The 24,268-nt window shown below is 34.9% G+C and overlaps 1 protein-coding gene across 1 annotated transcript in view; it reads left to right on the forward strand.

Annotated features, from left to right (window-relative positions):
- Positions 1–24,268, forward strand: part of LRP1B (LDL receptor related protein 1B) — a 2,070,284-nt gene that overhangs the window by 1,736,225 nt on the left and 309,791 nt on the right. The window contains exons 44-51 of the mRNA XM_043894665.1: positions 14–206; positions 836–961; positions 5,179–5,307; positions 7,692–7,811; positions 15,465–15,578; positions 15,815–15,964; positions 19,050–19,172; positions 21,389–21,508. Of these exons, the coding sequence (XP_043750600.1) occupies positions 14–206; positions 836–961; positions 5,179–5,307; positions 7,692–7,811; positions 15,465–15,578; positions 15,815–15,964; positions 19,050–19,172; positions 21,389–21,508 (1,075 nt within the window). The remainder of the gene's footprint in view (positions 1–13; positions 207–835; positions 962–5,178; positions 5,308–7,691; positions 7,812–15,464; positions 15,579–15,814; positions 15,965–19,049; positions 19,173–21,388; positions 21,509–24,268) is intronic.

Raw genomic sequence — 24,268 nt, forward strand, 5'->3', positions numbered from 1 at the left:
TACTTTATTTCAGGTGATTGTCAAATCTGGGCCAGGAACTTTTCTCAGTCTGGCTGTATATGACAATTATATCTTCTGGTCAGATTGGGGAAGAAGAGCTATCTTGCGTTCTAACAAGTACACAGGAGGAGATACAAAAATTCTTCGTTCTGATATTCCACATCAACCAATGGGTATCATAGCTGTTGCCAATGACACCAATAGCTGTAAGTTACAATAGAAAGCAAATTTATTTTTAATTATATAATCTCTCAAAAACATGTATATATATATTTAAGTAATACTTAGTTGGATTTTGTTTTCTTACTGTTTCTGGGGCTAGTATTCAGGCTTTGACCATTGAATATATTGAAATTATCTGAACATTTTGTGGAAATTTTGTAGTTCTTAATTTATTACCAGGGGAACAATTCACTTTTAATTATTAGTTTCTGGATATCTATTTCACACTTTCTCACTCCTCTTATTTTTGATCATTCAAATCAAGTTGTTTTCAAGAAAATAATACTTGTTTGATAAACAAGCTTTGCATCTGGCCTAAACATTTTTTTTTAATCACTGGAATACCTACAAAATTGCAGTTTGTAGTATATGTGTAGTTTCTAGAGATACCAATGTATTGAATGACAAATATGTTAGAAAATGTAGAGATTTGTTACATATTTTTTAAATGTACTTATCATTTGGAATCTTTAGCTTTTCAAAAGTTCTGAATCTTCCTTGTTCATGAGATATTTTGAGAGATTGAGGTTGTCTAACAGTTTACTGTTAATCTATATTAACACAGTACAGGAATTCAATATAAAATGTCACCAATTAAACATCTTTATTGCAGGTGAACTTTCTCCATGTGCATTATTGAATGGAGGTTGCCATGACTTGTGCCTTTTAACTCCTAATGGAAGAGTGAATTGTTCCTGCAGAGGGGATCGAATATTGCTGGAAGACAACAGATGTGTGAGTAAGTAAAGAGAATTAAGATGTGATGCGACACATAACTACTCAAAATGGCACACATGGACATTGGAATTGTTTTAGTGTATGAATGAAGTTGTACTCTCCTCCAATATTAGAGACCCTGTTGGCTTATCTCTCTATTCTAAAAAGAGCTGTTTACCATTCTACCTATAGCACTATGTGATAGGTAATAATAACCCAAATAGTGATGAATGTTGTATCCCCTGATTATGGCTGAAAGATGTTGGGCAAATGGGAGAAATACCAGTATACAATGATATCTGAAAACTTGGAGTTATGACTTTAAGAATTCAGTCAATAGCAAAATTAATTAAAGCCAAAAGAAAACCAGTGTACAGGCAGTAGCTTAGTAGCGAACCCACTCACAGTCGGTCAGAGTATGTAAATGAGAAAGAATGGCTCACCCTTTATTTGTAGTCATTTCTGAACTGTTAATTAAAAATGTAACATTGCAGCCTTGTGTGATGTTTATACCTCCCAAAGGCATTACAATCTTTAATTAGTACCATGACAGTATATACTTACATTCAAGTTTCCCAAACTGTTTCTACCGTAAATAATGGTTCAAGTGTTCTAATAACATCATGAAAATTATCCAGTAACATAAAAGGGTTAATTTCTCTTTAACATCAAGACTAGTTGTGAGTAAGAATGACAGTAGAGAAGCATCTTGGAAAACTATAAATTGGTAAATTCTTAGGATGTGTTCAGTTTTTTTTTTTTCTTCTCATCTGTATACATATATCTTTCATCTTAGAAAATCAATAGAGTTGGATATGTCTACATTATAAAAATAAGAATCATAAGCTGAAAGTATTTTTCAATCGCATCTTTTGTCTTTTTTCAGTCTTTGTATACCAGGATGATCTTCTCTTTTGCCTGTTCTTTATTTTAATACAAACAAGTGTGATTCTTGGACACATGTACATTTGGAAACTTTTTTCTAATACAAACACTTTGACATAATTTTTTAACCAGGAAAACTACTACACCTAATTCAGGAACATATACATATTTTCTCACTGTATATTGGCACATAATCCAAAAGGGCATTTCTTAGCGAAATAAGTAAAAGACTTTAAGAATGTGTCAGGCAAACAAGGGAATGATGTAATTGGTCAGTAGATAGCTAATTTCAATAATTTGGGCCACAATTCCAATATTTCTTCATTAACTAACACTTCCCTGAATTGCTCAAGCAATTGCTTAAACTCTCTATTTGTTTGCCTTTGTGGTTTCAGCTGTAATTGTCTGGATCCGATGCCATCTGTAAGCCTGGAGTGTTAGCCATGCATTAGAATCACTCATGTTTCTTTCACAGGTCACTACAGGCCAATAGTAAACCAATGCCTCTGGTCAAAACAGCAAGGCTTATTTGTATACAGTAGATTCCTGTCCTTGCAGCAAAATAGATTAGATCCATCTGTCCCTACTAAGCCACCTGCGTCTCACTATTGTGAGGGAATGAATCAGACAGAAAACTGTAGTGTTAAAACAAGCATAGTTGTATTCATGTGGAACTGTTGAGTGATTCTTCAGAACTGACAGATCTTTACAGAAGTATCTTGTATCCAATGTGCATTCATATTGAAATTCTGTGGTCCAGCAGAGAGATTGAAAAGTAACTCTTGGCTCCTTCTTGTCAAATCTGTCTTTGGGAAATGATGATGTTTCTGGCATATCAGGGTCCACATCTGAATTAGTTCACCCAGAGCAGTTTATGAATGCTAACAGCAGCATTACAAGGGTGAAAGGTTATTTACTAACACCTACTTGAGGGCAAAGGAGAGTAAACCATTTGTTGTCATAACTCTTGAGATAAAAAGATTAGGCAATTCCATTTTACATGACATTGCTAACCTTATTAACACCCATAACAGAAATAAGAATAGCAAATATAATTAGATGAAGCAATTACCTTGTAAGAGAATGGAGGACAGCTGAACCACAGTTTTTGTTTCTAGAGAGAGGCAGAAAATACTCAGTACTATTTCTTCAAATGAACATACCTAAAGAAGAATTGTGCTCATATAATATTTTTTTTGCATAATAAACCATATTTACCATAAATATTATCATCTTTTCCTCAAAGGTACAGTGATTATAAAACCAAAATATAGCATTTTCTATCATAGCGATTATTTTTCACTGGCAATGAGAAACTAAACAGTATGTGTTTAAAATAGATAAAACAAGTTAGGAATGCTAATGGATTCTCGGTAAATGGATGAATTTTATTCAGTTCATGATCTAAGGTGATTGTGAGCAGTAAGTCAGCACTCTTCTTGAAGATAATAATTCTTTAAAGTGAATGGTATTTTTGGACTCTTAATTTCTTGTTATTTCCTCTAAAATGGCATTCTACCTTAGTTACTGACTAGAAATTTAGACTGCACCACAAAAAACAAAATTAAATTTAGAGAGGGCTGCTATCATTTAAAAAGTTAAATTATAAGTCGTTAATAGATAGATGGATAGAGAAAATATAAATATTCTGTAAAAATGGTTACATTCTAGGAATAATAAAGAAACAAAACACTGGGAACTTCAAAGAGTATTACTGTCTGTTTAATCGAATATTCCTGAAATAAATCCTAAAAGCTGATAGCAAATTACAAAATTAAACTATATTTCCTGCATTAGTAGAGATAAATGAATTCTAATTACCTCCAACATAATTAATATGACTTACTTTCCTTGTACGGTTTTTCTACGAGCAATAGACTGAGTGCTGCCCTGTGCTAAGTCGTTTCAGTTGTGCCAGACTCTTTGAGACACTGTGGACTGTAGCCCACCAGGCTCCTCTGTCCATGGGATTCTCCAGGCAAAAATACCGGAGTGGGTGGCTGTGCTGTCCTCCAGGGGATCTTCCTGATCCTGGGATCTAACCCGCGTCTCTTACATCTTCCGCATTGGCAGGCGGGTTCTTTACCACTAGCACTACCTGGGAAGCCCAATAGCCTGAGTATATGCAAGCAGACAGCACATAATGCAGCAGAAACATTGCACTCCAAAAGCTTGCTAGTAAATCAATTGTTTAAGAATAAAAATAAAGGAGTGGGATGGTGTGGGAGATGGGAGGCAGGATCAAGAGGAACAAGACATATGTATGCCTAAGGCTGATTCATGTTGATGTATGGCAGAAACCAACAGAATATCATAAAGCAATTATCCTCCAATTAAAAATAAATACATTTTTGAAAAATGTCTATTTTCCCCAAGAGAGATCATTCTAAAGCAGGGGTCACAAATTGGCATTCTAGGGATGAAACCTAGCTATAGAAAAGCTTCCTTGTATTCATGGCTGTTGTTTTTACTCACAAGTTGGTCAAATCACATACAAACTCGGGCTTTAAATTCCTTCTAAGAATCCTGGCACTTAGAAGTGGAACAATATGGCAGTGGTTAACTGGAGCCCATAAGCATCTGCTGCATGTGCATTTCAGTTTATCTTTGTCCTTCACCAGTACCCCCTACAGATTCCCATGCATTTCGAGGAGTAGGTACTGATCACATGTGGCAGGAAAATAGAGTCTTCACCCTGGTACCTCTCACAATGTAAATAGCACAAAAGGCTCTGTCTATTCTATAGAGAATAATTTCAGCAATTCTAGTACTTCTGAGTGATAGAAATTGTTACAGAGATTTTTTTCAGCAGGTAGTTGGGGAGGAAGGACATTTGGAGGTGAGACTTCAGTGAAATGAATCAATTCAAGGCATCCAAGATGAGAACTCTATATGCTAAAAAATTTCAGTGTATTGAAGAATATATGAGATTTCAATAAGAAAATACAAAAACACTCTCAGTATGTACAGAGCTTATTTAACCGGCTCTTTTTAAACATTTATTTTTGGATAAACTGTTAAGCAAGATGCATAAATATAGTCACTCAAATTTAAGCTCCTCCTTCTTTCCACACATGTACAGTCACCAAATAACTAACAAAATCCACAAACATACTTTAAACACAAAGATAAAGTCAGGCAACTTATGAATATTTGCAAAGGGAGTTTGAAAACAACACAATAAATTCATCCCTCTTAATTTTTTTGTAAAGAAATTCCATAAACAATTGCCCTTCATTAATTTTTATATAAACAAATTTTAATTTATTTTTATGACTAAGATTAAAGTAAACGATTGTTATGACATCAAAAATGTTTGTTATTACATGAAATATTGACTTTTTTTCTTTTCAGCTAAAAATTCTTCCTGCAATATTTATTCAGAATTTGAGTGTGGCAATGGAGAATGTATTGATTATCAGCTCACCTGTGATGGCATTCCTCATTGTAAGGATAAATCAGATGAAAAACTGCTCTACTGTGGTAAGTTTTCAGTGTTCGATTTTCTCATTTCAGAGATGTTTGCAATTATTTTTATAGTTTTTAGTAAGATTGTCTCCATTTGGTTTGTGTGTGTGATTTTCTTACTGCCTCTCATTAACATGTAGATTAACAATTGATTTGGCTTATTCTTATTCAAATTGGGCACCGTATTTCCTACCCAATATACGTGATGTTAATTGAAGAATTTCCTCATAGTTTCCATGCTTGAAGTATAAATTTAAATACACAGGAGCCTGTTTTTGTGCTGCCTAGTTATTCATCATTAGCAAAAGGTTTTAGGCTTACATTTAAAGATGTTAGAAGTATTAGTTATTGACTGGATTTTGCGGGTTTACCCTGCAGCAAACGTCCACCAAGAGTCAATAGCATATTGTTGTATTGGTATCACAGTCTTACTCATTCTAAATAATTTTGCCTCTAGGATTATCCCAGGGCTATTGTCCTTAGATACAAAGGCTACTTGCTTTAGCCCTGGTGTCCATTAAGTATGGAATTCCACCAGTTGTGCCTCTGTAGCTGACATCAAATGATAGTCAACCTTTCCCTCTCCCATAGAAATATAAACTGGCTTTTGGACTCTATAGTAAGCAACTGTTACTCGCCTTCACTTCAACAATATTTTTTCCGAAAGCATGCATCTATGTAATCACTAATAGTTGATGTAGAATTGATCCAGAATATTTCTAAACTGGTCTGATTTATTTTTATGCTGTATAATATTGGTATTTTATGCTCTTCAAAATTTAGGTATCTATATCTGGAATTGTTGTATTTGACTTCTGTATTTCTCCTTTGTTTTATTTCTGGTTAAAGAAAGTTAAAACAAGAGTAAGGTGGATTTTGGGAAATTCACAAGAAGTTTTTTCACTCTTTTACATTGCAGAGTAAACATCCTTGGTTAAAATGATAGTCAAATGTAATTTGTCTGTAATCAACATGTAACTAAATCTTAGGAAATTTACCTCAAATAATGCATTTACCAGAATCAATAGCTATGTCCTGTACATCATGAAAATATTAAAGCATATAAAAATGTGATAATAATCAGCTTACAAATTCACATTATTATGAATTGGCTTGAGAATATATTTCACATTATTTTTATCTTCTTAGAAGGCAGATAATATTTGTCTGAAAAAGGGTTAGCAAGCTTTTTCTGTAAAGGGTAAGCTGCTATTTTGTGGTTTTGTGGGTCATATATGCTTTTGTCACATATTCTAGTGTTTTAAATAATCTTTTACAAATGTAAAAATTGTTATTAGCTCCAGAGCCAGATAAAATCAGGTTCACATGCTGTATTTGGCCTGTGGACTATAGTTTGACAATTTCAGATTCCAGATTTTAGAATCACATTTGAGTTTAAATGTTTGGTCCCAAATCTGCTAGTTTGTGACCGGTATGAGGAAAGGCCATTACATCTCCTATATTTTAGTTTCTCACTACAAATCTTCCCTGGTGGCTCAGCTGGTAAAGATTCCGCATGCTATGTGGGAGACCTGGGTTCGATCCCTGGGTCAGGAAGATCCCCTGGCAGAAGGCTTGGCAACCCACTCCAGTATTCTTACCTGGAGAATCTCCATGGACGGAGGAGACTGGAGGGCTACAGTCCCTGGGGTCTCAAAGAGTCAGACACGACTGAGAAACTAAGAGCAACACAGCACGCTACAAAGCAAACCTAGCTGGAATGGTGGTTGGGGAATTAAATAAATATATATATATATATATTTACATATGCTCAATATAGAGCCTCACACAAAAGGAGCTTTCAGTAAATGGCAGCTATTATTATTGTGAGTGATACCTTCTGCCCCAAATCAGAAAATGTCAGGAGATTCTTATTAAGGTAAACAGATTTCAGAAGGCAATTATTCTTCTGCTTCAAAAATTCTAGTAGGTCCTTTAAGATGATTTTTTAAGAGAAATTTATGGATAAATAGGTGACTCTTGAATTCACTGATTCAGGAATAAATGTTTTGTTTGACACTTCTTTTTCTTGGTTTAAAAGACTTGTGGGGTGCAAAGGAGATAGGGGATAGGTGTTGGAGTGTCTTTATTACTTTTGAGGTAGAGATTCATTTCTTCAGAAATGAATACGTGATATAAGTTTATTTCTGTCCTACCTGAAAGAAATGCCAGAAGCAATAAAGTGGGTATAATTTGAGGAGATCTCCCAGTATGAGTCACTGAAGTTAAAGTAGTCAAAAAGAGTTTTTTCATAGGTATTCTAATCTAGAACTTGAATAACACACAGCACCTGTTCTTTAGATCCACAATCTGGTTATTGTGAAGATCTTACCTGTGATCTTTTTGTAACAATATTGCTATAAGCCCTCCAAGTGCGTGTTTTCACTTTTCCATGTAAGAAAACAGAAGTTGTCGAAGAGGTTTCAAGCCCTGCTCCAACCGTCGTTGTGTTCCTCACGGCAAGTTGTGCGATGGCGACGATGACTGTGGAGACAGCTCTGACGAATTAGACTGTAAAGGTAAACGCATGTCATGTCAGCCTAGGAATATCATCATGCTGAGTGCTCCCCAAACTCTTCCACAGTGCATTCCTGAGAGTTCTGGAGTTTCACCTTTTTGATATATAACCCTGACTAACATCTATGGACCATGCTTTGGTCAATGCTGTTGAAGAGAGTTATTAGAGTCAACTGAAAATTGATGACTATTTTTCTATTTCCAGTTTCTATTTCTTTCTTTGCTCACTTCAAGATTCTTTCACACCTTTTCAGTTCAACCTCCCTATTTGGGACATTTCTACCAGAAGGTATAATACTGAATTTACTGCTCCAAAATGTTCCCCTTCATTCCTTAATCCTGTCTCCTACATGTGATCTCTTCATTTTCCTACTTATTGGAAAGGAAACCTTGGTATTCTTCTTTGATCCTCCTTCCACCATGCTTTCTTGGCCACATGCCCCATCATCAACAAATCTTCCAATTCTTTGAAATATATTCCCTTTCAGTCTACTTTGAGCCTAGCTTAACAGAGTAAGCTTAACAGCGTTTTAATTGATCTCCTTTTGGAAACAAATTGGAAAGACTGCTACTCTTTCCAATAAATCTGAATTTTCAGTCATGCTAACACAATTTAACATTTTACCATGTTAAATTTAAAATTTTACCATGGAGCACATCAGCAGGCACACTACCTGGATTAGAACCCCAGCCCTAACACTAACTGTGAGACTTTGGATGAGGTACTTAACCAGCTGGTGCCTCAGTTTTCCAAACTATAAGAAAAGAAATAATAGTTAAATAAGTGTATCAGTATTAGAACAGAACATGGCATATAGTAAATGCTATGTAAAAATTTAGTTTTTTTTTAAAATTATTCCATAGGTAAAGAATCCTGATGTTTGCAGAACAAGTGACAAGTTTTTAATTTGACATTTATGGTCTCCTAAAATCTGGACTTTTTCCAAACCAATTCCCCATTAAAAATCTTTCCATTTATTGAAAATACTTTATTGGGTGAAATTCTTTAAGAATAGAGACATAAAATTTGTAAGTTCTGTGTGTGCCCTCAATTTAGATCAAACTCTAAGTGAATGATAGTCATTTAAGTAGGTAAAAATAAATATGAGGTGCTATGATTGCACTATTAAGATTTACTTTTTTAATTTGAAACTTGAAAGTTTTCATAGACTAAACTCAAAGTCTAAAAGCAGTGGAATGATTTCAAAACAAGGGAATTCCAAGCAGAGGGACCAAAATTGAAAACTGAAAGTAATTTGATGATTAGAGCCAGATTGCATATTGGGGAATGTCAGCAAAAATGAAGTGATTTAGAAGGAACTGGGATATGATGGTGTTTTTTGGTGTCATGTTATAGAACATGAACTTTATCTTGTAGTCACCAGAAAGGGGGGAAAAAAGGAAAAAAAAAAAACCTGATTTTTAGAATTAAAACTATAATACTGAGACCAGAAGGACAAAATAGAAGGATGTTACAGCAGTGAAAGCTAGGAATAAAGAGGAGAAAGACAGATATAACAGCATTTTAAATGGTAGCATTACAGGTATTTTGGGGTAAGAAACATGGGAATAGAGGATATGCATGTATTGGTGGGGGTGGGAGGGGATGTTCCCAGGTGGCGCTAGTGGTAAAGAACCCACCTGCCAATGCTGGAGACATGAGACACTTGAATTCAGTCTCTGGGTTGGGAAGAGCCCCTGGGAGAGGGCATGGCAAACCACTCCAGTATTCTTGTCCGAAGAATCCCATGGACAGAGGAGCCTGGCGGGCCATAGTCCATGCAAAGAGTTGGACATGACTGAAGCATCTTGGCACGTGTGTGTGTGTGTGTGTGTGTGTTGTCTGCTTTTAAAATATTATTTGTTTTCATTAATTTTAAAATGCCTTTTGTTGTGTGAAACAGGGATAAGATAATAAGAATTGTCCACATTCTGAGGTTGGGATACCTATAAACATTCAAATGGAACTGTTCAAAGGTTATATATATAAGCAGAGATATGGAGCTCAGATAGTAGGTTTAGAGCAGAAGAATTGATCTTGGATTTCTTAAAGAGAGAGAACTCAAAAGAGGTATGAAGTAGGAGTTGTTTTGGGAGAATGCATCAAAATGACCTGTTGTATTTAAAATTGAAGACACTAATATAAAAATGAAACATATACCACAAGAGTAATAAAATGAGCTTCATAAGAAATTTTTTTTTAAAGAAAGGAGGATAAGTTAGCATTACAGAGAAGGCAAGTGGGCAGGCATAGACTAGAAAGTCCACTATACTTGGCAAATAGATAATAATTTCTTGGTTACCTTCAAGAGTCAGTTCAGTGGAATGGGAAGGAAATACCAGATCACATTGGATTGAGACAAATATGAATGGTGAAAGAGTAAAGACAGTGAATTCAGACTATTTTTTAAAAAGGTTGATGGTAGAGGAAAGATGTATGATGTGCAGTTGTAATGAGAAGACAATAAAAAGTTAAGAAAGAAGGTAAAATGTGTACAAATTATTTTGTAGCTGATAAAGGATTGAGAAGTTACTCTGTTGTCTTAGAGTATATGATCTTGGCCAAACACTTGAGAAGCTTACCATCTAAGTTGATATTGTAGTTTAGGAAGAGCCAAGTACATTTGAAAGTTAACTGTGGTTTCATATTATCTATAAAAGACTAAAACTGATAAACTGTAGTCAGACATTGGTAGTTAGTGGAGGGAAACAGATAAGCATTTGGAAGAAAGGACAGAAAAGTAGAAGGAAACCCCAAAAATGGACATGTTGTATTAGTTATGCAAGGTGGAAAGACTGTCATGAAAACAGTAAGCTGGGATAAAAATTAAAAGATAAAGCTAGAATATGAAGGAACTGAATAATAGCTACATAAAGTAGATTTTAATATAAATTTCCATGGCTAAAGAAGCCATGTAAATTTAATAAGTTACTGTGGATTTTCTTGGAAAATGGTTTATTTTAAAAAGCAGTAAGCAAACTAGTGCATTTGGGTTTATGAAATATAGTATCCAGTACATGGTAGGTGTTTATTAAACTCTTATGTGGCTGGTTGAAACCATAAGTCTTCTAAAGTATAGATGGGTTTTATTCTACTTAATGACATCAGTATCAGCTGAATAACAACATAAATAACTCAAAACTTTATTTCCCCCTTTTTAATCTAAACTGTTAGTTTCTGTGTTATAACCATCTCAGCCATATACTTGGAGACAGAACTACCATGTTTGAGATTGAAGTTTCTGTCAAAACTTTTATTTTGTGATAATAATAGTGTAGTGATCATGACAATTGGATATCTTGTGAAGCAATAACAACAAAATTGTATGCCTTGAACTTCTTCCTGTATAATGTAGTACATTTGAAACTACACATGTGCAAGTAGATGCTGTGTTACATACTGTAAGTTAACAAATTTAAGTAAATGGTCTAGCTTCTGTAGGATAAACAAATGGGTCGCTTTTTAGATGAAAGCTTACTTATTACATTTTCATCTTTTAGATTTGATTTTCCTCTCATATTAAGATTATTCACATGGTATTCTTTCATACCACAGGGGAAATACTAATTTTGGTACTTCTTCCATAAGCCAGTTTCTTATAAAGCATTAATTCAGATGTATGTCCATCAAACACATGGACACTTATAGCATGTACAAGATCATGAAGGAAAAGGAATACAAATAGGCTTAGGAAGAAAGAAAAAAGAATTATTTCTCTAGTCACTCCCTTTTTCTATAATCATTGCAACTTGGGAACACAGTAATTTGTTGTATGTATATATGTACATACACACAAATCATATGTTATTGTTTAATGTAAATAAAGTAAAAAATAACAAAATTTAAGTGGTACAATATAATATCAATAAATATAGAGAGATTTTAATAGGCTTTGGAGAAAAGCTACGGTGGAATCATCTGTGAATTATCTGAAGTACTATTACAGTTTTGTATGTGTAATTTAGATGTTAATAGCAATTAACATTATTTTTTTAATGGCATATAGTCAAGGAGTCTATTTGTGGAAATAGATATTGTAAGGAATTATTTTTGGTTTCTTGTCTTCGGAAGCAAAGTGAAACCCCAAATCCTCATCAATCTTTTATCACTGCCTCTTTGTAGTATTCCTTTCATAACTGAGAGCTTTAGACATCAAGCTGTCTAGTGGGGATCTGAGGAGTTGTTCAGAAAGTTTGTCTTCATTCCGCTTCTGTTTGAGTGAATAGATTTGTGGAGATTGCAAAATATCCCTCCTTCGCTCCCTGTTGAGATGAATACACTCCCTCTGAAAAGAACTTCCTTGGACCACTTGAACACCTTAGGTGGACTGGAGAAATAAGCGCTTCTAAGGCAACCTAGAGGAGAGGAAGCTGGTGTTTTGTTTTGTTTTGGTCTGTTTTCCCCCAAATTCATAGGGAAACTTTGAAGATTCCACAAACAACAATCCAAAGGAAAAGGATAAGCCTACCTGAAGGAGAAATCATTCTTTCTGGGTTCACCTACCCTTGGAGCCTAAGCAGTATATTAAATAAAAGATGTGGTTTGAAAGTAAACAGAAGAGATATGACAGTGCTTTTAAGGGAGTTGGAAAAACAAACAGTGAGTTAGCTTAGTTATAAGAATAGTCCTAAGAGCCAGGGGAAGACAAATCAATTTTATATCTTTGCTATCAAATTAAATATTTTAATTAACATGGAGAGAAGGAAGTGGATTAAATAGGAGAATTAAGAAAGTATATGAAGGGAAGAAAGTATGTTCTTTTACTTTCTCTCTTGCTACTACTTTTGATCCACAATACCTGTCAGATCTTCCTTTGTAGTGTCTCACTGCTATTCCTGGTGTCACTCACAATTTGTAGGCTTTATTAATTTTTTTTGGCACTGTCTGGAGGGAAAAGTATAGTATTTCTCAACCAGTTTACCTTTATTTGGACTACATTATTTTCTCTTCTCTTTCTCTCCAGGACTTTTAGCCTGAAGAAAAGTTGTCAGAAACTTTTCATATTCACTTGACAAATTAAAGATCCCATTATCTTTTCCCCTCAAACTCACCCTAGGGTGAAACAAATGTCAGTACTTGACTGACCAAAACAACATAGAAGAGAATATTGCAGAGGGAATAGAAAGGAAGAGGTTTTGGCATGAGCAGATTTTGCTTACTAATTAAGTGATGTTTTCTCTATTACCATGGATTTCTCCTGTTTTACGACTCTCCTTTCTTGTCCTCAAGTGCTGGAGATGTTAATCCCCTCATCCACCTTGCTCCTGCTGTTTATGGAACTGTGTAACTACTTAATATGCCCAATTCCAATACAGCTTATCACCCTACACAATCCTTTAGCTGTTCCCAAACTCTAAATCAAGTCATGGAATCTATGGAGATAGGATTAGGAGTGAAGGCATGACTGGTTCCTATTAGCACATCTCACATGCTCTAAGATGCTCTCCTAGCCCTCCCCACCAAGATTCATTAGCCCTATTTTTGATTGCAAAACATCGGAGAAAAAGTATTTCATCCTCTCTCCAGTTCTCCTGACCCCCCACCTCATTTTTCCCCTGCCTTTCTCTTAAATACTATTTTCTAACCACTCTTCTCAACTTTAAAGTTATAGTTTCTTTTCATCTAGTTAGATCAGAGTTCTTCTGTTTATTTTTTCTTCTTCCCAGAATTCTATCCAAGACCATGTTCTAATTGCTCCACGTTTCCACTCTTTTCATTAGCCATTCTTTACACTTGCTTCCACCTGGAGCACCCAACACTACTTTTGAAACTCCATTACTGTGAAATCCCTGAAACTCCAGTCTTAATTCTCTGAAATGCCATCTCCCTGTTCATGGAGTCATGATTTGCCCTCTTCTCTCTATCTGCCACCAATATCCACTCAGGTGCACTCCATGCAATGTACACAGAAGATTATATGTGGAAGTTTGGAGGGAGATGGAGATGGTGGAGTGGACTGTGATTGTCCCAGTACATCAGCATTAGGATTTCTAGCATCCCAAACTCTAACTGCAAGTATAGATAAAATTTTAAGTGCATTGTGCAATAAATCTTTGTAAACTTGATTAGGGATACTACCACTATCCAGAATATTGTTTCACAGAGAAATTAATTCTGAAATATAGTGTTTATAAGGAATTTTTTGGAACACAACCTCTTAATAAGAAACTGCTGAAAGACAACAAAGTCAGAAGCAAAATGCATATGCTTATCTTGATTATTTTCTAAATTATGTATGCCATTTACCATTTACTATTTCCATGGAAAAATATTGAACTGAAATGAAATAGAAAAGAATATGGAAGAGAATTTGTTTTATTTAGCATAAAAAAAATCTATTTTTTTTCCTCTTTGAAACAATGTGTTTATCTCATCTTATAATGGCATTATCTTTTCACATGATAAGATGTTATTTTTAATGAAGAAAACAGTGAAGCAATTATAATTGCAAATTGTAAATAAAACATTTATTCTAATCATCATTTAAACACAAATAAGGATACAATTGCAAGATACAATTAAATATAAGAGCAGTGCATTTTGAAATACAAATGACATACACACCCTTGAGTAAAATTTGCATATTTTAAGATAGCATTTTAACCATTTACAATTGATATAATTTATATTTATAATTAAATAGGCTCTTTAGAGTATCAACACTAGTAAAAATGGCATAATCAGAGAGCCCTTCGGGTTCTTCATTAACATAATCAACCTGTGGAAATTTGAATTTGGAATAAAATTCTCACCTAAGTTAATCTAACACACAAAGCAAGCCATGCACCTGTTCACAACATATTGCTGGAAAACATTATATGGTAATGAATGTGTAAGCAAAGTAGAAAGGAATATATGATTAAGAATAAGCAATTCTGTACAAAGAATATATAATGATGGTAGCATATCAAAACTGATTTTCATCTAAGCATAGCAGGGAATTGGAAAGCCTTACTTTCCAATAACAAAAACAAGTCATACCACATTTATGTGTTTCTTGGCATGAGGCATCCATATTTCCTACACCAAATGTTAGTGATGTGGCATATAAAGGAGAATAACATAGTATGATGACTTTCTAGCAGTGCTGAACTATTTCATCTTTGAGTAATAAAGAAAACACTCAGTGATTTCCTCCTGTCTCTGTTGCTCTGTCCATCTCTTTTTATCATAGTAGGGAACGTTCCACTTCTTAGCAAACAAGTTAGTATTTCTCTGTACACACTCAGGCATTTGCTTAGAGCCATAACCTTGTACTTTTGAAGCTGAAAGGAAAGAGCATTTCAGCAGCATTTATTTATTTTTTTTTTGTTTGTTTGTTAGCTTAGTTTTGAAATGGAATGCTCAGGTAAAATAAGACACAGGCCTCTGCTTTCATGGAGCTTACGATTTAATGGGGGGAGAGATATCTAAGCAGGCAATTGCAATGCAGTATCATAAGTATCACAATGTAGGGAAGAACAGTGTGACAGGGGAGAATATCTGAGGCATCTAGCCCAAGCTTGGGATTGGGAGTCATGGGTCAAGTTTAACTGCCCAGAGTTTAAAAAGCAAAACCAAGCAAAATGATAAGAATTAAAGCACTCAAAATGTTAAAAGCGAGGAATCATTATCTAGCTTATCTATCTATTTATTTATTTACCTACTTTTCTAGTTTCAACCTGTGCTGCTGTTGAGTTCCGCTGTACAGATGGGACGTGCATTCCGAGATCAGCACGATGCAACCAGAACATAGATTGCGCAGATGCTTCAGATGAAAAGAACTGCAGTAAGATATCCCATTACCTTTTGTTTGTTCATGCCTGTGCACCTTTGGCATTCCACTGAACAGTGTCCAACTCCTCACTGAACCTTGTCCAGAACTGATATGCAATTAACCCCTGTGGTGTAGGATAGTTGCATATTTACTTCTTCAAATGAGGTTAGCATTTCTTGTTTCTGTGACCTACATAAAAGGCTCATGCAGATGAGGTGTTTCTCATTTTTCTGTTTACCTCCTTATAGATAATACAGACTGTACGTATTTCTATAAACTTGGAGTGAAAACCACAGGGTTCATAAGATGCAATTCTACCTCACTGTGTGTTCTGCCAACCTGGATATGCGATGGGTCTAATGACTGTGGAGATTACTCAGATGAATTAAAATGCCCAGGTAATTCTAGAAAGAACAACAGTCTTTGCCTTGAAGATTTATGTTGTATAGCACAAACTTATTAGTTTTCATTCTTGATATTCAGTGGCTAAGATTAAAATGAATGTTGTAGACTGAATTAAAAATGATCATCTAAACATACCACTTTATATTTTTTTATGACCTATGGAATGATAGTCAAGAAATCTGTTCTATATTTGGATCAGTTTCTTTTTTCATTTCTTTGTTAATCCTTTTAATATTGGTGATAACATCTTAAAATGTATAATTTATGAAGCTTTCATAGAAGCAGTGTATACTGAGAGAAAACTACCAATAGACTAAGAGGGGGACTAAGTTTCTCACTACTGGCTTCACTTGTATCATGCTCCTGTTGTCATACTAGGCTGTTTGGTGCAGCTTACATAATCTTTCAGTTTAGTAATATGGGTAACAGTTATCATTACTGCATAAAAGTCCGTTCAGTTCAGTTCAGTCGCTCAGTCTCATCCGACTCTTTGCGACCTCATGAACCGCAGCACGCCAGGCTTCCCTGTCCATCACCAACTCCCGGAGTCCACCCAAACCGATGTCCATTGTGTCTGTGATGCCATCCAACCATCTCATCCTCTGTCATCCCCTTCTCCTCCTGCCCTCAATCCTTCCCAGCATCAGGGTCTTTTCCAATGAGTCAGCTCTCCACATCAGGTGGCCAAAGTATTAGAGTTTCAGCTTCAGCATCAGTCCTTCCAATGAACACCCAGGACTGATCTCCTTTAGGATGGACTGGTTGGATCTCCTTGCAGTCCAAGGGACTCTCAAGAGTCTTCTCCAACACCACAGTTCAAAAGCATCAATTCTTCGACCCTCAGCTTTCTTTATAGCCCAACTCTCACATCCATACATGACCACTGGAAAAACCATAGCCTTGACTAGACGGACCTTTGCTGACAAACTAACGTCTCTGCTTCTTCATATGCTGTCTGCGTTGGTCAGACCGGCACATTTGTAACTATTAGCCATCTTCACCCAAACAAGCAGTGTCATGTGCATTCTTAGGAAGCTGCCTTCCATGAGAAGGTCATGAACTTGTTTCTTTCTAACTACTTGAGGAAACAAATATGAAAAGTATATAATATCAGAAAGACAGATGGTAAATTAGTAACTGAAAGTAGAGATACTTGTAGGATTCTAGTACATGCCTTCTCATACTGCTATTTCCTTCTCCTAACCCTGCTGCTACACTCACTTTTTCCACATTTTGTTGATCTGTAATAATTTTTGAAATATTTTAAGATATGATATTCATAGGTATTCTGCACACATATTTGTTTGTATTCCACAAGTGCACATACACAGTCTACTATAAAGAATTCATATTCTAATTGTACATAATCTATCAATTAACTGGGCAATGATGGATCCCTTCCTCCTCTCCTGGTCATCAGTATGTAACACTCTATGATGTTCCTTCTGGGTTTGAAGACTCGCTATGTCCTACGAGGAACTGGAGAACTTCTTGGGAGGCACTGAACTGCAGCTTGCTGCAAATCCTCTACAAATTATTTTAAATAAAATTTTATTCTTCATTATGTATGTGTGTGTGTTAGTTGCTCAGTCGTGCCTGACTGTTTGCAACCCCACAGACTGTAGCCCACCAGGCTGCTCTGTTCATGGGATTCTCCAGGCAAGAATACTGCAGTGGGTAACCTTCCCTTCTCCAGGGGAATCTGGCCAACCCAGGAATCAAACCTGGGTCTCCCACACTGCAGGCAGATTCTTTATCATTTGAGCCATCAGGGGACTCCCTCAAAAGTGATTTTGCATCTTTAATTAGATCTACAAAGTTGGTGTTAAAAAATAAAATGGAGGTAATTTTTATTATCTTAAAATAGTCATGCATCACTGTAGTATGATTAACAAGTATACTCTAATATATACTGCCTGATTGGCTGTGAGTCAGTCACTCTAAAACTATGTAAACCTGAAAGTTCAAGGAGACCAATGATATCCAGTAAAGAGAAAAATCTAGTATTTTGTATGTGCTCTTGGAGGTTATAATAATACAATACTCCATAGTCTGAAAAATATATTATATACAAAATAATTTTATATACAGATACTTTTTATTCTCATGATAATTTTTAAGGTAGAACAATTTCAGAGATTCTATTGCAACTTGTTTTTCTTCCTTAAAATAGAAAATGAAAGTGTTAGTCTCTCAAGTGTGTCCAACTCTTTGCAATCCCATGGACTGTAGCCCACCAGACTCCGCTGTCCATGGAATTCTCCAGGCAAGACTACTGGAGTGGGTTGTCATTCCCTTTTCCAGGGTAACTTCTCAACCCAGGGATTGAACCCAGGTCTCCTGCATTGCAAGGAGATTCTTTACTATTTGAACCATCAGGGAAGCCCCAAAAGGTGGTATGGTCGGTCCTGGGAGGTTGGTAGGTGGCAGGGGCACAGGAAGAGGGAAGACTTCCCTGACCAGAATCAAACCAAGGCCCCAATGGTGAGAGCACCAAATCCTAACCACTAGACCACCAGGAAGAAGCTAAAATAGAGTACACTAATATAAATCTTGTCAAAGCATATGTATTCTTCAAGAATGGAACATAAAGTTTACACTTGCTCAGCAAAAACCTACTAATAATTTTGTAATTTATTTTTTCTGAGTATGGAATTAAGAATATTTTCCACATAAAATGATACTTTGGCCTTAGGTTTACTTATTTTATAGTCATCTCAGTTGTTTTATTTTATTTTTGTTAACTCCACATTATTTGTATTTAAACACTTGCTCCATTAATATCCTTCTTCTGATCCAGGATTCAATCCTAGATGGGATTTGGTTATCATGTCTCCCTGATTTCCTCTGTTCCATAGTTTTAATTTCTCATTGGTTTTCATGACCTGGATATTCTTTAAAAGAACCTCTCAGCTCTTTTTTATTTAAGTTTTCTTGTTAGTTTTCTCTTCCAGTTTAAGGAATATTACTGTCTTGATATCTATCTGCAATGCAGAAGTCTAAGATTTATTTACTTGACATTTAATTTATTTATTTGACAGTAGTTTATTTGACACTGCATTCTATATTTTATCACAGTTCAAAACAAACACAAATGTGAAGAAAATTATTTTGGTTGTCCTAGTGGAAGATGCATTTTGAATACCTGGGTATGTGATGGTCAGAAAGATTGTGAGGATGGACTTGATGAATTCCACTGTGGTGAGACATTATATCTTGCTTTACTTTTATAAACTATATTGTCGTTTATATACTGATGTTACCTTACATAGGAATTTTGCACAAAATATTGCTAATCAATTTTAACATCAAGTTTTATTTTTATGAAATAACACAAATGGTAAAACATTAAAACAGAACAGAAAAGGTTATAATGGAGAATAATAATCTCCCATCAAACCTTTTCTTTTAACCTTTTCTGTTATTGCTAGTGTATACCTCCATCAATCTAAATGATATATTTATACCTTCATTTCCTGACTTATTTAATTTAGATGCTAATATATTTACCTCCTGCTGTGAAAAATAAGGATTTAGTTTACACAACACATTATATTCTTCCTACCTGTTATTGACTATCATTATCGTAAATGTTTCTATTCATTACATGTATAGGTTTAAATAGTAAACTAAAACTTGCATTTCTTCAAAAAATCTCTCCCCATTCACCTCCCAATTTCTGTTTGTGTACCTTTCGTTTCACTTGGCAAGGTAAGAAAATATTTAAATTTTTTTGTTAGTTTATGAGTTTTATGATATCCAGGCCAATTTTTTTTAAAGCATATAATTCTCTATTTTCATTTAGCTCAAATAACATACACCAGGGTAAACAGAGTGGGAAAAAAGGATTAAAAATGATTGTCTAAGAAAAGTCAAACTCCCATAAAAGTAAATATCATCCTGAAATATGAAAGTGCATTTTGTTTGATTAAGATGCTATATATCTTTACATTAGAGCCAGATTCTGAACAAGATTAACAGAGAACTTTACCAATAGTTTATATAGATTCAATATTTCTGGAACAGAAGCCATTATATATTTGTATCTTCTTTAATACTTTTCTGGTTTCAGCTTTTCTAAACGTCACTCTTTTCATAGGTCATGTATGTAAATAAATAAAAATACAAAGTTTTAAATAAGTTTATAAAAGCCAAATTTTATTTTATAGTCATTTATATTTTGATGCACTAATTCAGTAGAATTTTGTTCTTGGGTGTTTGCTGGTGATAAATGAACTGAGGATAAAGGAAGGAGAGCAGTCACAAACTTTGTAAATAAATGAAGTATACTATCATAAATGCATAATTTGGTAATAAAATACCAGCCACCATGCCACTGAATCTGGATGTTATTAGTCAGACTTAAGTGTTCCCAAGGGTGAGGAACAAAAGCATCACAGTGTTAAGTATGTATAGTATGTTAAGTATGTATAGATAGAAAACTGACAGCTTATCATAGAGCTAAAACCCCCTGAGTCACGTCACCTTTAAAAACAACTGTGTATGGTGGTGAGTTCACCATATCTGTGACATTGCCTATGATGTAGTTTTTTTTTTTTTTCCAACTGTTCAATAACAGACTAAAAGTTAGAAGAATACCACACCTGGACCTTTTTTTTTTTTTTTTTTTTTTTTAACCCTACATGTTAGACAGGAATTTAGGAAGAGTGACTAGCATATTGACTAACTTGGAGTCACATCCTATGAGATTATGTTGAAGAAACAATGTTGTATGACCTGGATAACTGAGAGGGAATATGCAAGCCATTGTCAAAATTTTATAGTACTGTCATGGAGAAGGCAATGGCACCCCACTCCAGGACTCTTGCCTGGAATCCCATGGACGGAGGAGCCTGGTGGGCTGCAGTCCATGGGGTTGCTAAGAGTAGGAGAAGACTGAGCGACTTCACTTTCACTCTTCCCTTTCATGCATTGGAGAAGGAAATGGCAACCCACTCACTCCAGTGTTCTTGCCTGGAGAATCCCAAGGACGGGGGAGCCTGGTGGGCTGCCGTTTATGGGGTCGCACAGAGTCGGACACAACTGCAGCGATTTAGCAGCAGCAGCAGCATAGAGAAGAGGAAAGTGGCTTCTTTTATTTGGGACGACTGGTTTTCAGTTCAGTTCAGTTCAGTCGCTCAGTCGTGTCCGACTCTTCGCGACCCCATGAATCGCAGCACGCCAGGCCGCCCTGTCCATCACCAACTCCCGGAGTTTACTCAAACTCCTGTCCATCGAGTCAGTGATGCCATCCAGCCATCTCATCCTCTGGCGTCCCCTTCTCCTGCCCCCAGTGATTGGTTTTAGTGAAGTCTAAAGAAGACTTTCCTCACTATCAGATCTTTCCTAAAATGGTCTCTAATGATTCATTTTTTTTTCTTTTGCACCTGAAAGAAACCTTCTTGTGTATTTTTTAGATTCCTCTTGTTCTTGGAACCAATTTGCATGTTCCACAGAAAAATGTATATCTAAACACTGGATCTGTGATGGAGAGGATGATTGTGAAGATGGATTAGATGAAAGTGATAGTATTTGTGGTAAGTTGTTTCCTTTGTGTTCTTGTCCAATTTTTAGGAGTATAATACATACACTCTGTCATTTTAGAATATGCAGAGAACTTTGTTTTGTACTTTGTTAAACTTAATATGAAGTTTACATGTATATACATTTCAATGTAACTGTTTTCATTATTTTTATAACAACTTATTACTCTATATTTCATATATATATATATATATATATAGTTACTATTATGGTTTTAGGATTTTTTCCTGAATATTGACACAGTGATTATATTTCTAGTCTTCAGTGACTTCTTCCAAATAGATCACAATGATTGGGATTACTTGGATGAAATGACTGAAAACTTTTCATTGTTTTTGATTAGTATTGCTAAGTTCCCCTCCAAATTTATTATACCTGCTTATATTGCGATAAGTCACACATGGTGTGTGTATGTGTATTATAGTAATCACTATTGCTGAACTGTTTTTAATGGAAAGTAAGGAAGCAGGTTACTATATGTGATTTTAAAATGTACTTAAAATTTAGCTTTATGTGATTAAAGTTATGCTGTCAAATGTCTATGTTTACTATCCATCAACTACATTTTCTACAAAGTCAGTGTGATTTCTTTCAATTAATCACACATATTTAACAAATAATTTAAAATAAATAAATAAATAAATGAATTTCTTAAGAAGCAGAAAAATGAAACAACCTAACCTTTATAAATTTATTATAATTGACCACGCCTTCTACTAAATTATTTGTATATCTGTTTTTCTATCTTTCTGATCTGTTTCCACATGTGTATTTCCACAAAGCTTTATAGTCTTTGCTTATTATATCCTATTTCATAACTATTATCACCCTCATTTTACAATGATAAGGACCTGAGTCAGAATAAGGCTTAATTATGAAGTAAGGTGTACTTAACACATTTTTTAAATTTTCAGGAGTTGTGGCCTCTATTTAGGTCACTATCATGGAAACATGAATAGAAGATTAATAATGTTCACTCTAAAATCAAGTCCTCTGTATGTAACATAAAATTGGAGATATCCTTGGAAAGTAGACAATTTATTTTCCTGTATTAACCCACCTAAAATCTACTTTTTATTTACAAAACTAAAACAATTTAGTTATACAACAGATAAAGATAAATGTAGAAAGATTACTATCAAAGACCTCTAAAAGGAAAAAGAAATCAGTAATTAACCTGATGACTGGTCAATCTATTTTACCTACTTTGTTTCTCTTTGCTATTAAATATTTCTATTTAAAAAATGTTATTGGAGTATAGTTGATTTAAAACGTTGTGTTAGTTTCAGGTTTATAGCAAATTGAATCAGTTATACATATGCTTATATCTACTCTTTTTTTTTTTTTTTTGATTCTTTCTCATATAGGACATTGCAGAGTATTGAGTAGAGTTCTTTGTTTAATTTTAACTACCAACTTACAACAGGTTGAGCGTATTTTCAGTCTCTAAAATTTATCTTGCTTTTGACCCTTTGTATAATTCTACATTAAATGGCTCCCTTGATATTGCTATGCTTTCTAAGTGGACACAGCATAATGGAACTGGTAAAGATTCTAAACTGACACAGAGTGGAATCTTCCTGCATCTGCATTTTCCAGCAGTGTAATCATGTGGTCCATTTTATTCCTTATTCCTCCAATTCTTTTCTTATTAAATGGTTACAAGACATTTACCTTATGCAATTATCATGATCATCTGACATGGCCAATGTGTAATACCTAAATGAATTTACTCCCATTCTCTTTTGTTCTGAATTTATTCCCATTCTCTTTTGTTTCTGCTCCCTCTCTTATTTTTCAGAATAGTGTTGCTGTGTCAGTGTTTATCAATGTCCAGGTAATTTTTTTAAGGATTTAATGGTAATGGACATGTTTACCTGTCATCAAAACACCCAGGGTATTAAACATATACACAGGCTACAGTTTATATACTACCAAGCTGTTGTTGCATAAAAATTAATGCTTTAAACCAAGCATCAGTCAATGAATAAACTTAATATTTTAGAATTGGAAAGGAACTTTATAAGTAATTTATCTGAGTGGTTTTCAACCTTTAGTGTACAAAAATTCCTATTCAGAGGTTTGTTAAAACAGATTCTTAATCCCTACTTCAAAATATTCTTATGTAGACATATTCTTCCTTCATAAGTATATAGTGGTTCCGACTTGGGATTTGAGGATTCAGTTTGAAAATCATAGTCTAGTTCACCTCTGTCATATGATAGATGAAGAAAGAAAAACTCACAGAGGTTAATAAATTTGCCAAGGTCATTCAGTGAATCAGTGATAGCAGAACTAGGACCAGAATTCATATTTCTAAAATATGTACAAAATTGGATAGTTTCTAAAATACTTACAAAATCAGAAAGATATGAAACCAATCAAGTATTATATCTGAAGGGGTACACAGGAGTTTCCCAGGCGGCACTAGTTGTAAAGAACCCACCTGCCAGTACAGGAGACATCAGGAGATGCTAGTTCAATCCCTGGGTCGGGAAGATCCCCTGGAGAAGGAAATGGCAACCCACTCCAGTACTCTTGCCTAGAGAATCCTATGATCAGAGGAATCTGATGGGCTACAGTCCATGGGGTCACAAAAGGGTCAAACACAACTGAAGCGTTTTAGCATAGCCCAGCACAGGTACACAAAATGGATCTGGTAGAATTCCTTTTGCTTGTCTTCCTTCCCCCTTGGGATTCATTTCCCTGTGAAAGGCAATGTGTCCCCAGATGAAAATGTAACTATGGAAGGA

The sequence above is a fragment of the Cervus elaphus genome, chromosome 33, assembly GCF_910594005.1.
Source record: "Cervus elaphus chromosome 33, mCerEla1.1, whole genome shotgun sequence".
In the NCBI taxonomy this organism is placed as follows: domain Eukaryota; kingdom Metazoa; phylum Chordata; class Mammalia; order Artiodactyla; family Cervidae; genus Cervus; species Cervus elaphus.